Consider the following 12761-nt stretch of genomic DNA (forward strand, 5'->3'; position numbering starts at 1 on the left):
CGGGGGACAGCCCAGGGGGTGTGTGGGGTGGGAAGGGGCACGGGCTTAGCTTACGGGAGGGAAGTCAAAGTCTGGCACGTTCATCACGCTCAGAATGTAGTCCACTCTGAACTGGTTCTCGGGGTTGGCCAGCTCCACAGGGGGCACCAGGTTGCTCATGGCGGCCACGATGGTCTGAAAATGACGGAGCAAAGCGGTCAGGGGAACAGCGCTGTCTGACAGGGAGGCTAAAAGAATGACAAAAAGGACCAGGCACGTACTTCAATGGCCTCTTTCAGGTTGTTTTTGATGTCCTGCACTTTGGTTGCCTTCTCACTACAGTGGGATTGAAAAGGAAAAAAAAAATCATATTGCATCACGCTGACTCACAGTGTCGCTTCAATCACGATTTTCCAACCAAAATAGTATTCTGTTCTTGAAGGAGTGGTGGGTTCAGATCGGTGCAGAGGTTGGAGAATAAAGGTGGTTTCAAATGATAACCTCCCAGACTGTGTCCTGAGGACACGCCCAATTGGGGCAGATTACCAAGTCGGCATCTAGATAAGGATCAAGGCTACTGTACCAGAAGTGGGGGCTGGCTCCTCACTATTCAGGGGTGCTTCCATTTTCTTGAGGCCCACACCGCACACCAGCACTTCCGAAAAGGTTCCTACTGGCCCTTGCTAGCATCCCTGCTTTGGGGGTGGGGTTGGGAGGGGGAAAAGTTCAAGGTGTGCCTTGGGGCTTCCTCAGTCACTGGATTAGCACACGGACAACCAGTGGATGAAATGCAGGTGGTGGTGTTAATTACAGATTTGAGGGCTTTGGGGCCCTATTTATTTTTGTTTATTTCAATAGTCACTGCAGCCAGCAGCAGTGGATGACATTCCTAGTTGATGATGTTAATATAGATCGATCCCTCGATGTGAATAAGGTAAAATAACATTCTGCCCCCGGAAGGCTTTATGATCTGGGGTTTATTGGGGGGAGGGGAGGGAGGCGGTGTGGCTCTTGTCCCTCCGTTAAGTAGAGGTTAGCGTTTGTTGCTTATTAACTTGGGCACCTGGGACGGCCTGTGTGTAGATGTGGAACCATCTACATTCAGGGTCCCTGGGACCACAGATAAAGGCCACGCCCTTTGGCTCTGTGGTCCCCTGACGTTGTTTGTCCCCCTGTGTCTTTCAGACACTGTCCTTCATCACAGGCACAGCCAGGGAACATTCTCGGATTTGTGTTTTTAGGGGTTAAGGACCTCTTGCTCAGGGTGTAAATCTTGCCACTCTACTGCCCAGGCGTCATCTCTTGGTTTGGGGGGTGGGATGGGGTACTGAACCCACAGCCATGACACACCTACTGCGTATTGGGCCCTGGGACGTGACAGCACCGTCACGAGGACCTAAGGTGCTGTCCTCACAGAGGAGGGAACTGAGGCTGAGGGAGGGAGGGTCTGAGTGACAGAGGCAGGACGACAGAGGGGGAGACAGAGTTTACGTTCTTCTTGCCGGGATTTTTAAAGAAATGTCTTTAGAGAGAGTCCCAATTTTTGACGTATTCACGGGGTTAATTGCCCAAGAGTCGTGGGATGGAGGTAGAAATTAAGCACGTAGCCCCTCAAGGCAGAACACGACAGGACATTAATGCGGAGGACACGCGGGGTGGGGGGGGGGACTGGGGGCGGGTAACAGCAAAGTGCAGCCCAGGGGGGAGGTCAGCATGTGACGTGGGGAGGCGGCTCTCGGGTCGGGGGACCACAGCGGTGGGGGATGGGGGATGTCACGTGCTCTCCTGCAAGAGCCCCGCCCCCTCGAGAACCTGGCCTTTCCTTGCATATTCGTTTGAGGGGTGGGCCCTCGTTTTCTGAATGATCTCATCGCATTTCATCCCTACCCCAGGGGCAAACTAGCCTTTGAGACCCCGCCCCTCTCACACCGGAATCAGGAGCTGGTTTAGAGGTGCTGTGCTCATCAGGGGCTGAGGGTGTGGGGCGACAGATGGTACCAGGAACCCCCTCATGGTCGGGAGAACTCCAGGCACGGATATGAAAGCTGTGCTGCCAACCAGGAGAGTGGGATCCGTGCCCCAAGCCCCCAGACTCTTAACGCAACGACCCTAGGCTTAAAGGGCGAGTGTCCCGACCCCTCTGTGGGGCTATTCTGCTTCGTACGTTTCTGAAAATTACTAATCGTGTCCAGACTTGGTGCTACAGTCTGAATCAGGTATTTAAGACGTTGGAGTTTTAAAAGGACACGTGTTTGTCCCTAACGTTCACCCAGGAATTCAAAGTCAAAACCCCATAGGACAAATCCATTCCCATTCATTAGATACAAGCTCCACTTTCATGGTACTGAGAGCCTTTAACCTGTTTTTATGGTCCCACCAGAGTTAAAATTAGATATGTCCGGGTATTTAATACCCAAATGAACAAAGAGCAAGAGCAAAGTTATTTCCAGAAACCTGATTCTTTCATTCAGTTTGGTATTTTGGTCTAAGTAGTAGTATGATAATTGGAAAACTTCCAGTCTTAAATACGGATATTCTGAGAACGTGTTCAGTATTCATCTACGTATGTGAATAGGTGTGGGAGTATATCAAGTATAAAACAGCTAAAATAGAAATCTAAAATCTAATTCGGGCATGTAATACTAAAACATAAAAATTCCTCCATTGAAGCAGTTACTCTGTAGATGGAGCTATGATTCTGGGGGCTGGCAGGTTTATCATAATTTTTACTATCGCTTAATGACCTTAATGTTGATTGTGACATTTGGAGAAAATTCCTCAGATGTCTCTAAACTACTTAACAAAGCCAAATTGTATATCAATTGCTAGAATTCTGATGGACTGAAAAATGGGGGCTGGAAGTACTTATAGGATATTGTAGCTTCTCCCCCCCCCCCCCCACGTATAAAGCAGATCAGGGCTGCTTTCTATGCTAGGTTTGAATTCTAAGAGCTGCCCACCCCGCTCCCCCCCTTCAGCTAAGTATTAGGGGAAGGCTATGTCATACTAAGTTCTATACCTTTTTTTATCTTTATGCCTTTCTTTTTTCCCTTTGGTGGGAAAAGACAGAAGACAGACACAAGATACAGGGATTGCTGAGACATGCAGATAACTTTTATTTATCACATATGTTAATACTTATTTCTACTTGTAGAACAGAGTCACAGAAGAGCAGGCTGTTAGTAGGTATTAGAAGGGTTCAGGGGTCTAGCATAGCATCTAGTACACAGTAGGTGGCTCAGTAAAGATGTGTCGTAGCTCTCAAATGCCGACTTTTGGTACAGTAAACTGTCAATCACTTTTTATGTAGATGCCTTGGATAGTTGATACACTACATTTTTGTCAATTAGGGATTTTTTTTTTTTTTGGTTTTTTTTTTTTTGTTGTTATCTTTAGAGGTTAGGTGGTAGGGCCCCCTCCCCCCTCCCCAACAGAATAGTATTCTTATTAGAAGTTCCTAAGACGGGCAATTCCAGCATGCAAAGTGTGATAGGACATAGCCGGGAAGATGAGACACTGAAGCCATCATCTAGGGGTAATGTTGTCTAAAAAAAACAGATGAACAAACATGTGTCAGTTACTTAGTCCCGACCCCCCAGTATCCTTTGCCCCTCCCCTCCCAGGCCACAGAAGCTATTTCTTTGAGATGCCCTAGGCTAGGTCAGTCGGCTCTGCATGTTCTCAGGAGAAATAGCTGCTCCCCCACTGCAAGCTGAATAAGCAAAGCAGTGCTCAGAGGGTTACCTGGCATGCGTGTGTGTGCGTGTGCGTGTGCGCGCGCGCACGGGCGTGATGGGCAGTGCGGATGCAGGAAGTGAAGAAAAAAATAATTTGATAATGAATGGAAAAAGATGGAGGCCATCATTAATTTCCTGTCCACTAGCTAACATAAAGTGCCTTGGGTTAAAATAAAGTTGACAATTTTAAAAAGACCAGAGGCTTTTCGAGATCATTCTCAACAATGACCTCCCCTCCTCCTCGGCATTCTGTTTTCCCAAAATTAAGGACAGTGTGGCACCACATATTTTAATAGAGGTAAAAAAAAAAATCCCCCCCGCCCCGCCCGAGGTCTGAAATTTTAAAATCAGACCAACCACTGGGTAGATGGAATTTAGTAGTTTTAAAAACAAGTAGCCAGTTTTAAAAGCAAGTAGCCAATTCAGATGGTGAGCTGGGGGGTTGGGGGGAGGATAGAAACCATATGGAAAAACATCAATTGTAGAGAAACCCTAAACTGATCGTCTAAAGTTGAAATCTATAGCCTCCCCCCAGCTGGCTCTAATTATACTTTAAGGTTGGCCAAAAAAAATTGTTTTGCACTTCACTTGCTCTGAAATGTTAAGAAATGATGCTGTTTGCAGACATACACCAAGATGGCTGATGGCCCTTAAATGATTTTGGTTTTCTTCCCGGGTCTCTGTGCCCTCAGTTTCCCAGTATGACCCTCGTGTGTGTCAAATGTGCGTGTGAAGAAGTTTCTCTGTTTTTGAATGTGCCTACCCATCGCTGTTGCTCCTTGCAGCCTGCGGGTCCTCTTCGCCGCCCCTTTTAAAGAGAGATTGAAAGCTCACCTAATCTGCAAGGCACCGCAATTTCACAAAAACCCCACACAGCCTCTCTACATTCCTAAACAAATGGCCACCATCCTCCCGTTAATTCTTAGGTCGCCTTTCTGGCTAAATTGGAATGTCTACTGAGACTGCAGGCCGTAGAGGGAAGAATTCCACACCTTCGCTGCAGTATTAGCAGAGTCCTCTGGGGACTCCCGTCGGGTACAGAAGAGACGGATATTTTCTTGTGCTTTCACTAAACGTACGTGCATCAGGGAGCTAAAGCAGTGATTTATCTCACAATTCTTTGGAGAATACAGCAGCGCATACGGCCCCTGATTGTCCCAGACCTCAATCTTCACCATGTTGCATCTGAACACAGACATGGGTGCTTTTGGCCCACGATTTCCTGGTGCCAATATTAATTTCCTCCCTTTTTGTAGTCGGGAAACTACCTATGTTATTTCTATGTAATTGCTCCCCATAAACTGTCATCAATTAAAAGTGTGCCTGGACCATAAGGCAACAAAAAATAAAAAGAATAAAACCCACCCACTACCACCAACCCTCCCCACCCCCCAAAACCCAATCTTCATGAATGGTAGGAAATCCTCCTCGAAGGTGGGACGGGCAAGATGGCTTAAGCTGTCTACGTGGGTTTGTACTTGATTAGCTTATTAGCTCAACCAGTGTTAACGGCACTTTTTTTTTTTTTTAATGTAAGATAGAGAGTTAGCGTTGAGTTAGGAAAATCCGCATTTGACCTCTGTATTTCTGAAGGTCAGATTAATGACATGTTACTCTGCAGATGTACTTGGCACAGCAGTCTGCGGACAGTTAAGGCAAATGTAATAGCTCAGCCCAGCCCTGACAAAGCGCACATTTATGGAGGAAGGAGGGAGAGACCCTGCACCACACAAAACACCCTTTCGTGGACGGATGTCCCCACTTCACAGGGAATTCCTAGTGGAGAAGGAAACCGCTTTTGTTGCAATACCACAGCGAGGAAAAAGAAAAAAGGAGGCTCAGTTGGACAAGATAAAAATAAGGTTTCTAAACTCACGTAAAGAATTCCCCTGTTATGTCACTTTCACGGGCTAAATTTACCATCCTCGGAGATTACCTATGGCTTCCTCTACAAAGCAGGCAAACTGGGAATGGCGCTTCCTCTTTTGAAAAAATAGAAAAGAGAAGTTCTGGTTTAAATGCCTCGTCTGCATTACAAACGGGCTCACTTAGGGAGGAGAATCCTTTCCCTAAAAATTAAAAAATTTTAGGGCAATCTGCAGAGTAATAAAACTTTAAGTGAATTATGTCAAGGATGTCCTATCTTCTATTGGACTCGAGCTAAGGTAAACAGTGGCTGCTGCATCCTTTTAAAAAATTCGAGCCATGTCCAGTTTTAATCAAAATATTTATCTAGAGGGTACATGGTCAAATTATTTTTGCTTAACTAGCCTCATGAAGAAGCTCTCCCCAGCAAGTTGCAGGGGGGAAAATTATGCAAGATTTTTCTTTAGATTACAAAATCATAGCAAGGAGCCTATTTCAGGTTTTTTGTTTTAATTGACGGATGGCAACTCTGGTGGCAAGGCTTTAGAAATTAAGAATTTCAGAACTGGTTTGTGACAAGTCAATTGGCTAATTAACAGCATGTATGTGCGTATCGGTAACTCATCAGGAGCCATTCATAAAATTAATAGTCCATCCCTCTGAATTTTAAAGCTTAAAGCATCCTAAACTAAAATGTCCATTTGTATGGGTGATGTCATCCTTTTCTCCACCCCCCCTTATTTGGTCTAAGAAATTCTAGAATTTTCCATAAAGAGCCTGTTTTCCATAAACTGCCTTCAGCTCAGCTCTTTTACCTCTGAAAGGTGATAAAATTCATCTTTGTCATGTACCCCCCCCCCGCCCCGCCCTTAGTAGGCGACAGTAACTTTTTTTTTTAACTGGTTTGTTCTGGGTGCACAACTGAATTAAACTATGCCCCTTTGACTCAATCTTCCCTTTTGAAACCAAGGGGGAAGGCAACTTTCAACTGAATCCAGGTTTAAGAAAGGGAATAGGATTGCTAACCAACTACTAACTGCAGACTAGTGGCTTCAGGTGTTTGTAATCTAGTGAGGTTAACTGCTCTCACCCCCGTGAAAACAGAGGCTGGGTCTGGGGAGACTTGTGCCCCTTATTTGCATCCTTCCTGGCAAGTAGAACGCCATGCCCGTCTTTTACATCCCTGATATAGGCACTCTCTCGTTTCATCTTTATTCTCACTGCGGTATTGTCACATTGTCCTATAGCAAAATGCCCTGAAGGACTTTTCAAAGGCAAAAGTACCTCTTGGTCTGGCCGGAAGTGCCCAACTCCCAGCCTTTCCATCATTTAAACGTCTCCTTTTTCTTTTCTTTAGGCAAGACCATCGATTTTTAAAAAGGGAAACAATGATCTACCCATGATAATTCCAAAGGGGGTGAGGGGTGGGGAATGAGGAATTATGAACAAGGGCTGACTCTTCCAACTTAGTTCTATGTGAGAATATTATTGAAACCATGTTTCCCTAGTAGTTTACAACATCCTGCACTGGTGCATTGCGCTGAAATGTGCCTGGGGGCGGGGGGCGTCTCTGCAGTGGTCAGCGTCACCAGGCAAAAGGGTGGCCACGGCCAGAGTCAGCTATGTCTGAGACCCACTACACCAAAATCTGCCGCAGACCCGTCACAGGGCCAACACTGGGGCTTTATTATTATTACTGTCTCGTTGCTGCACCAAAGAGTAAAAGGAGGGAGAGGAGAACAACCCCTAAAGAGCTCTTCCCTGGATTTTCTAACATGTAGGCTGAAAAAATTCAAGCGGACGTTGCCCAGCCCCCAAAAGCTACCTGAACTTCCTAAAGGTTAGCATCCAATGTGCTACTCTGCCTGTGCCCTTGCCACAGATTTGACACTTACTCTCCATTAAACCCATTAACATGCAGGATCCTCATTTGCTTCACGATGGTGCTTTTACCAGATTCTCCAGCACCTAGAAAATGAAAGTAAGTCTCAGGTTAAGAGGGAGGCATTTTACACACTTTGGGCAGGGAGGAGAGAGAAAGAGGACTGCCGTTTTCTCCATAGAAGCAACACACAAAAAACAAACAAGAGACTTGCAATTTTCCTTGACATTTCGACGCAGTGAAAATGAAATAAACATCCAACTTTGTGTGTACCTGCAGTATTCCACCGTCAGAACAACAAACAAGAATGAAAGGTTTTGGTTTGTTTAGGTGTTTTGTTTTCTTCTTTTTATTTTTCCTTTTGGTTGCCTTAAAATTTGTGGGGTGGGCAAAGAAAGAATGACGCAATTCTGTCATGGGAGGGGGGGTCAAGAAAATTGCTGTTAAAGCCATGAAACTGGATGTTTGAACTATGAGCGTTCACTGGTAAAAATGTACACATTAATGTATACGGCCACATAGTTCACTGCTCGTCAGATGTTTCATGGTTAAAATACCCCAGTATTCACAAAACAATGCCCCGGCCCTGCAGGCGCCCCCAGATCACGTACTGACGCAGCGACTGCCTCTTCAACATTTTCTCAAGGCTGCTGCCTTCTCTGCAGGGTTCTCGCCCCCCGGGCTACTTAAAAATCAACCCCTAAGCCCCATACTATTACATTTTATCCACTTCTCCACACCCCTCCCCCTTTTCCTGCTAACTTTGTTTTTCTAAAGATAAACTCTGGATACAACAACCATGGTGGGGGGGACACCATTGATTTGCTGTCACCTTCTCGAAAAACACATTTAAATATTAAATACAGGGCTTGAGAACTACCCTATTAGCATGTTAAAAGGGCAGGACTTTAATCAGAAGGGAAAATATTCCTGGTAACCACTGAATTTTCAAAGATTCCAAGCCCTTCCCAACGAACAGAGCTTAGAAGGGGCACATGCCCCCATTTTAAACCACCTTTCATTTGTAAAAACATATATTTTATGGAAAAAACACAGTTCCACCAAGCTAGAAGGAGGATTGCTAGTTTCTCATTTTCTGTTTTTGCAAATGGATACTCTCTCCAGCAACTAACCCTGAGGGGACAATTTCTGTCCTCAAGCACAAACCTGTTTGGTTTTTTAGTCCTCTTTTTCACTTTTAATTTTATTAATTGTTTTGTTTTACTGCCCAGAGAGCAAAGCATTCCTCCTTCTCTTGCCTTCTCACAAGGCTGTAATCAATATCTGTAAAAAGTTAAAATCAGTTTCCACAGAAACATTGATTTCAAAGCAAACATTCTATCTTAATGAGCCTAACTCTCATAAATTAAAATATTAAAGGTACGATTAAGAGATTCCATGAAGAGACTACATAGTCTTAATCAGAATCTCCAACACTCTCGTGTTAAAGTGTGTATCACCTCTCTTTAGGGCACAAACAGGTCCGTGCCTCAGTTTCCACATTTAGGAAATTGGAGAATCGGACTGAAAAATTACTGCCAGATCTTTTGTGATACTGTAATTCACTCAGATTTCATATCATTAAATTAAAAAAGGATTCTGGGCATCACTACTTTTCCTCTTTTGCGTGGGGGGGCATCATTTGGTGAGAATCACGATTTAAAGATGCAAAATGTGTGGCACTGCCTTGGGCTGCAGACCCCCATATGCCAGAGCCTTCAATAAATTATGGTAATAGGGCTAAGACACCTGGGAAAGGTTAGCCCAGTGATGCCAGGTGTGTTCAGAGCAACAGTCTCAAGTGAAGACTTTGTGATGTCCGTGCAAGGCTGTTAGAAATTTAAGGTACCATTAACATCACACTTGTTTTAAATTAGTATTCAGATAGCAGGAGTGTTCCTAGGGAAGATTCTAGACTTTTCTAGGCTTATACTTTGAAATCAAATTACATGGCACATTAATATTCACATAGCATAGTTCCACCTTTGTAAGTTTTTGACGACACCTCAACATACGTACCATTTAATTACTGTAATTGCAAATGCATAAACACACACCAAAGGGACTTATTTTCACTTAATAATTTTCTGCTTTACATAAATCTGGACCCAGGAGAACAAAGACGTGACCCATCCAAAAAAAAAAGCAAAGCAGACGCCACCACAAAGAAAAAACAGCCCTTTACATTTTATTCTTCATAATCAAGCTGTTCTGTTGATATGTGACCATGAACTAGGTCTTAACCTAGCAAATTCACAAATTAACTCAGATAGCCAAATTACTAAGGAAGTGGAAAACTTCCATACTAATTAATGCTTGTGTAATTCTTCTGGTTATTTCAACAATTTCTTTTATGCTTTTGTTTGATTTATTTTCCCAAAGCAGCACCTTTAAGACAAAAGGGGAAAAGGCCATCTCCTTAGAGTTCACACACACCCCCACCCGCGTTTTTTTTTTTTTTTTTTGGCCAAAGAGGAAAAACCGCAATCAAAAGAGAAAACCCCAAACCAAACAACCAAATGTCACTTGACAAACAACTAACGTAGTCTTATCCCCTTCCACCTGGAAAAAAAGTCTTTTCCTTAAAGCATTCTCAATCCCCCTCCCACCTTGAAAAGGACAAAAAAAACCACGCCATTTCCAGACCAAGAAGCCATTTACAGACAAATGTCATTTTCCAGTTCTGATCTGTGCATGTCTTTTTTTTTTTTTTCTTTCCATTTTTTTCACAAAGCACTCTCAATGTGGCCGACTAACAGGAACGTGTGTGTGTGTGTGTTAATGGTTTGGGGGGGCGGCAGCTGCTACAGTTAATTCTCTTCTTTGCTTTTCAAAGAGCCTGCATATCTGGAAGGGGAAAAAAGGTCATACTGTAAAATGACGTGTCATTTGGCTTCACTGGGCACTTAGAGTACTAACTCCATTTTTTTTTTTTTTTCGGCCTTATTTTATTCGATTCTCCTTCTCTTCCTTCCACGGCCCGGCCCGGCCCGGGACACGTCTGCTCCGCGCACACAGTGTGTCCTGCCCGCAACGCACCAAGTCGCGCCCAGCGGCCGCCGCGCTCCCTCCTCCGCCCGCCCCCCCACTCCGGCGCCACGACTCGCCCGCGCCCCCTCCCCCTCGCTGCACCACCTTTACCACTCCGAGCCCTTCCGAGGGGCTGATGTCACCCGCCCCCACTCTCCTCAGCCACTTCTCCCGCCGAACCTCTCCCCTCGACGAGGCCCCCTCCGCCACCGCGGCGCCCCCCCCCGCGTCACCCCCTTCTCCGCCGGCCCCTCTCGCTTTCTCCCCTTCCCTCTCCCAACAAATCACACACCCAACGGAGGCGGGTCCCCCTCCCTCGGCCCGCCACCCCATTTCCTGTCCCCGAAACCCTCTTTTTGTCGCAGTCTCCCGAGCCCTGTGGGACTCCCCCTCCCCCTCCCCAACACGCACCCGAACCCCTGGCGTTGTGTAGGCCTCGCGGAAAAAGAGAGAAAGAAGAGCGAGGGGGAGGGCGAGAGAGAGACAGAGAGCGAGCGGCCAGGGGAGGGGGACCCGCGCCCGCGTCGCCACGGCCCCCGGACCCATTTTGGGCCCCCGCCCGGCCGAATGGCGCCCCGGGGTCCCCCTTCCGGCCTCGCCCCCGAGAGACTGAGCCCGCGGGCGGGCGGCGGGCTCGGGAGCGCGCGCCCGGGGCGGGGGGCGGGCTCGGCGCGCGCGGCCTGCGGGGCGCCCCGAGGGGCCCCCGGGCCGGGCCGGGACCGGCGCCCCCCGCCCCGCCCTTACCCAGCAGCAGCAGGCGGTGCGTGGCCCGGTAGACCTGCTTGTCCTTCTGCAGCTGCTTCTCGATCTTTTTGTTGGCCTCGCGCTGCGCCTTCTCCTCGTTGCGCTGGTCCTCGGTCTTACTGTTTCCGAGGCAGCCCATGGCGGCGGCGGCGGGGCGCGGGGCGCGGCCGGGCTGCGGCGGCGGCGGCGGCGGCGGGGCCGGGCGCGGGCGGCCTCACGCGGGCGGAGAGGGCCGGGGCAGCCGGGCGGGCGGGCCGGGCGCGGGCTCGGCTCCTCGGGGAGGAGCGCGCGGGGCGGACTGCGGACCGCGCGGGGGGGGTGGTGTCGGTCTGACCGAGCCGAGCGCGCGGCTCCCGGCCCCTCGAGCCGAAGCCGAGGGGTCTGATGGCCGCCGCGGACCGAGGCGGACCAGAGCAGGAGCTGCGGGAGCTGCTGCCGCCGCTGCCGCCGCCGCCGCTCTTATTGCCTCGGCCGGGGCCCCGCCGCCGCCCCGACCCAAAGCTCCGCGGCGGGCGGGGGGAGGCGGGGGGAGGAGGAGGCGGCGGCGGCGAGGGGGGTGGAAGGAGGAGGAGGAGGAGGAGGGATGAGGAGCGGCCGCGGCGGCGGGGAGGGCGGGAGCTGGTGGAGGGAGGCGCCCCCCCCCCGGGTACCCGGGGAGGGGGTCCCTCTGCCCGCGCCCGGGACGGGACGGGCCTGGGAGACGCCCCCTCGCCCCCCTGGCTCGGGCCCCAAGCGGGGCCGGCCACGGGGGGAGAGGGGGCGTCTCCGAGCCGGTGACGACCCCTCGCACGACGCCAACGCTCCACCCCCCGGGCCGCGTCGCCCAAGCGGCCCCCGAGGCCGAGCCCCCTCCCCCCTCCCGCGGGCGCCGCCGAGGGGCCGGGGTGGGCGGAAGGGGAGGGAGCGCGAGCCAGAGCCCGGACTTAGGAAATTTTTCGAAAAGAAGAGAGAGACAGAGAGAGCTAGAGAGCAGGGAGTGTGGAAGAAGCGAGGCGAGCACGAACCAAAGGACAGAGCAACCGAAAAGGAAAATGTGTCCAAACACACACACACAAATACTCAATAAAACTCCACACTACACAACGATGGTGGTGTCTGGTGGCGGGGAGGGGGCGGGGGTCTGACTAGATGAGCCGCTCCTCGCGCCCCTGGCGCTGGGCGCCATGGCCCGAGCCGAAGGCACCCGAGGTCCCGGGGCGCCCATGGCCTCTGCGCTTGGCCCGGCCGCCCACGAAGGAGAAGAAGGCGCAGCCCAGGAACATTCGGAAGCAGCAGATCGCCCCGAAAAAGAAGCCGCAGCCGCGGCCCTGCTCCGGGCGCTTCTGCAGCAGGAAATCGAGCACCCACGCGGGGCTGCGCACGGAGAGAACCGGGAAGGTCAGGAGCGGCAGGTGGGCGCTCAGCGCGCTGATCTTCAGCAGCCCGGACCCCCACACGGCGCCCCTGAAGCCCCGCAAGGCGTCGAACAGGTCGTCCTCGTCGCTCGAGTCCGTGTCCCACTCGATCCAGATCCTACTCGTGGC

General features: G+C 49.7%; 2 protein-coding genes and 1 long non-coding RNA gene across 12 annotated transcripts in view; 1 reads left to right on the forward strand and 2 right to left on the reverse strand.

Moving 5' to 3' along the window:
- The window catches only part of LOC117197655 (uncharacterized), a 98913-nt gene that overhangs the window by 76431 nt on the left and 9721 nt on the right, over window positions 1-12761 (forward strand). The window lies entirely within an intron of this gene.
- Window positions 1-12761, reverse strand: part of LOC101286834 (guanine nucleotide-binding protein G(s) subunit alpha) — a 103695-nt gene that overhangs the window by 7038 nt on the left and 83896 nt on the right. For 2 of the 10 annotated variants that reach the window (XM_033410282.2, XM_033410281.2), the window contains exons 2-5: window positions 7478-7550; window positions 4480-4524; window positions 261-315; window positions 55-174 (exon numbers count right to left, since the gene is read on the reverse strand). In XM_033410282.2, coding sequence (XP_033266173.1) covers window positions 55-174; window positions 261-315; window positions 4480-4524; window positions 7478-7550 — 293 coding nt within the window. Of the gene's footprint in view, window positions 1-54; window positions 175-260; window positions 319-4479; window positions 4525-7477; window positions 7551-11238; window positions 11740-12761 lie in introns of those variants that run through there. The other 8 variants (XM_049699146.1, XM_049699147.1, XM_033410287.2 and 5 more) reach the window with 8 other exon arrangements.
- The window catches only part of LOC101282939 (neuroendocrine secretory protein 55-like), a 57007-nt gene continuing 47317 nt past the window's right edge, over window positions 3072-12761 (reverse strand). The window contains exons 2-3 of the mRNA XM_012537653.3: window positions 7478-7550; window positions 3072-3524 (exon numbers count right to left, since the gene is read on the reverse strand). The gene's annotated coding sequence lies outside the window, so the exon portion shown is untranslated. The remainder of the gene's footprint in view (window positions 3525-7477; window positions 7551-12761) is intronic.

This window comes from Orcinus orca, chromosome 16 (assembly GCF_937001465.1).
Source record: "Orcinus orca chromosome 16, mOrcOrc1.1, whole genome shotgun sequence".
Classification (NCBI taxonomy): domain Eukaryota; kingdom Metazoa; phylum Chordata; class Mammalia; order Artiodactyla; family Delphinidae; genus Orcinus; species Orcinus orca.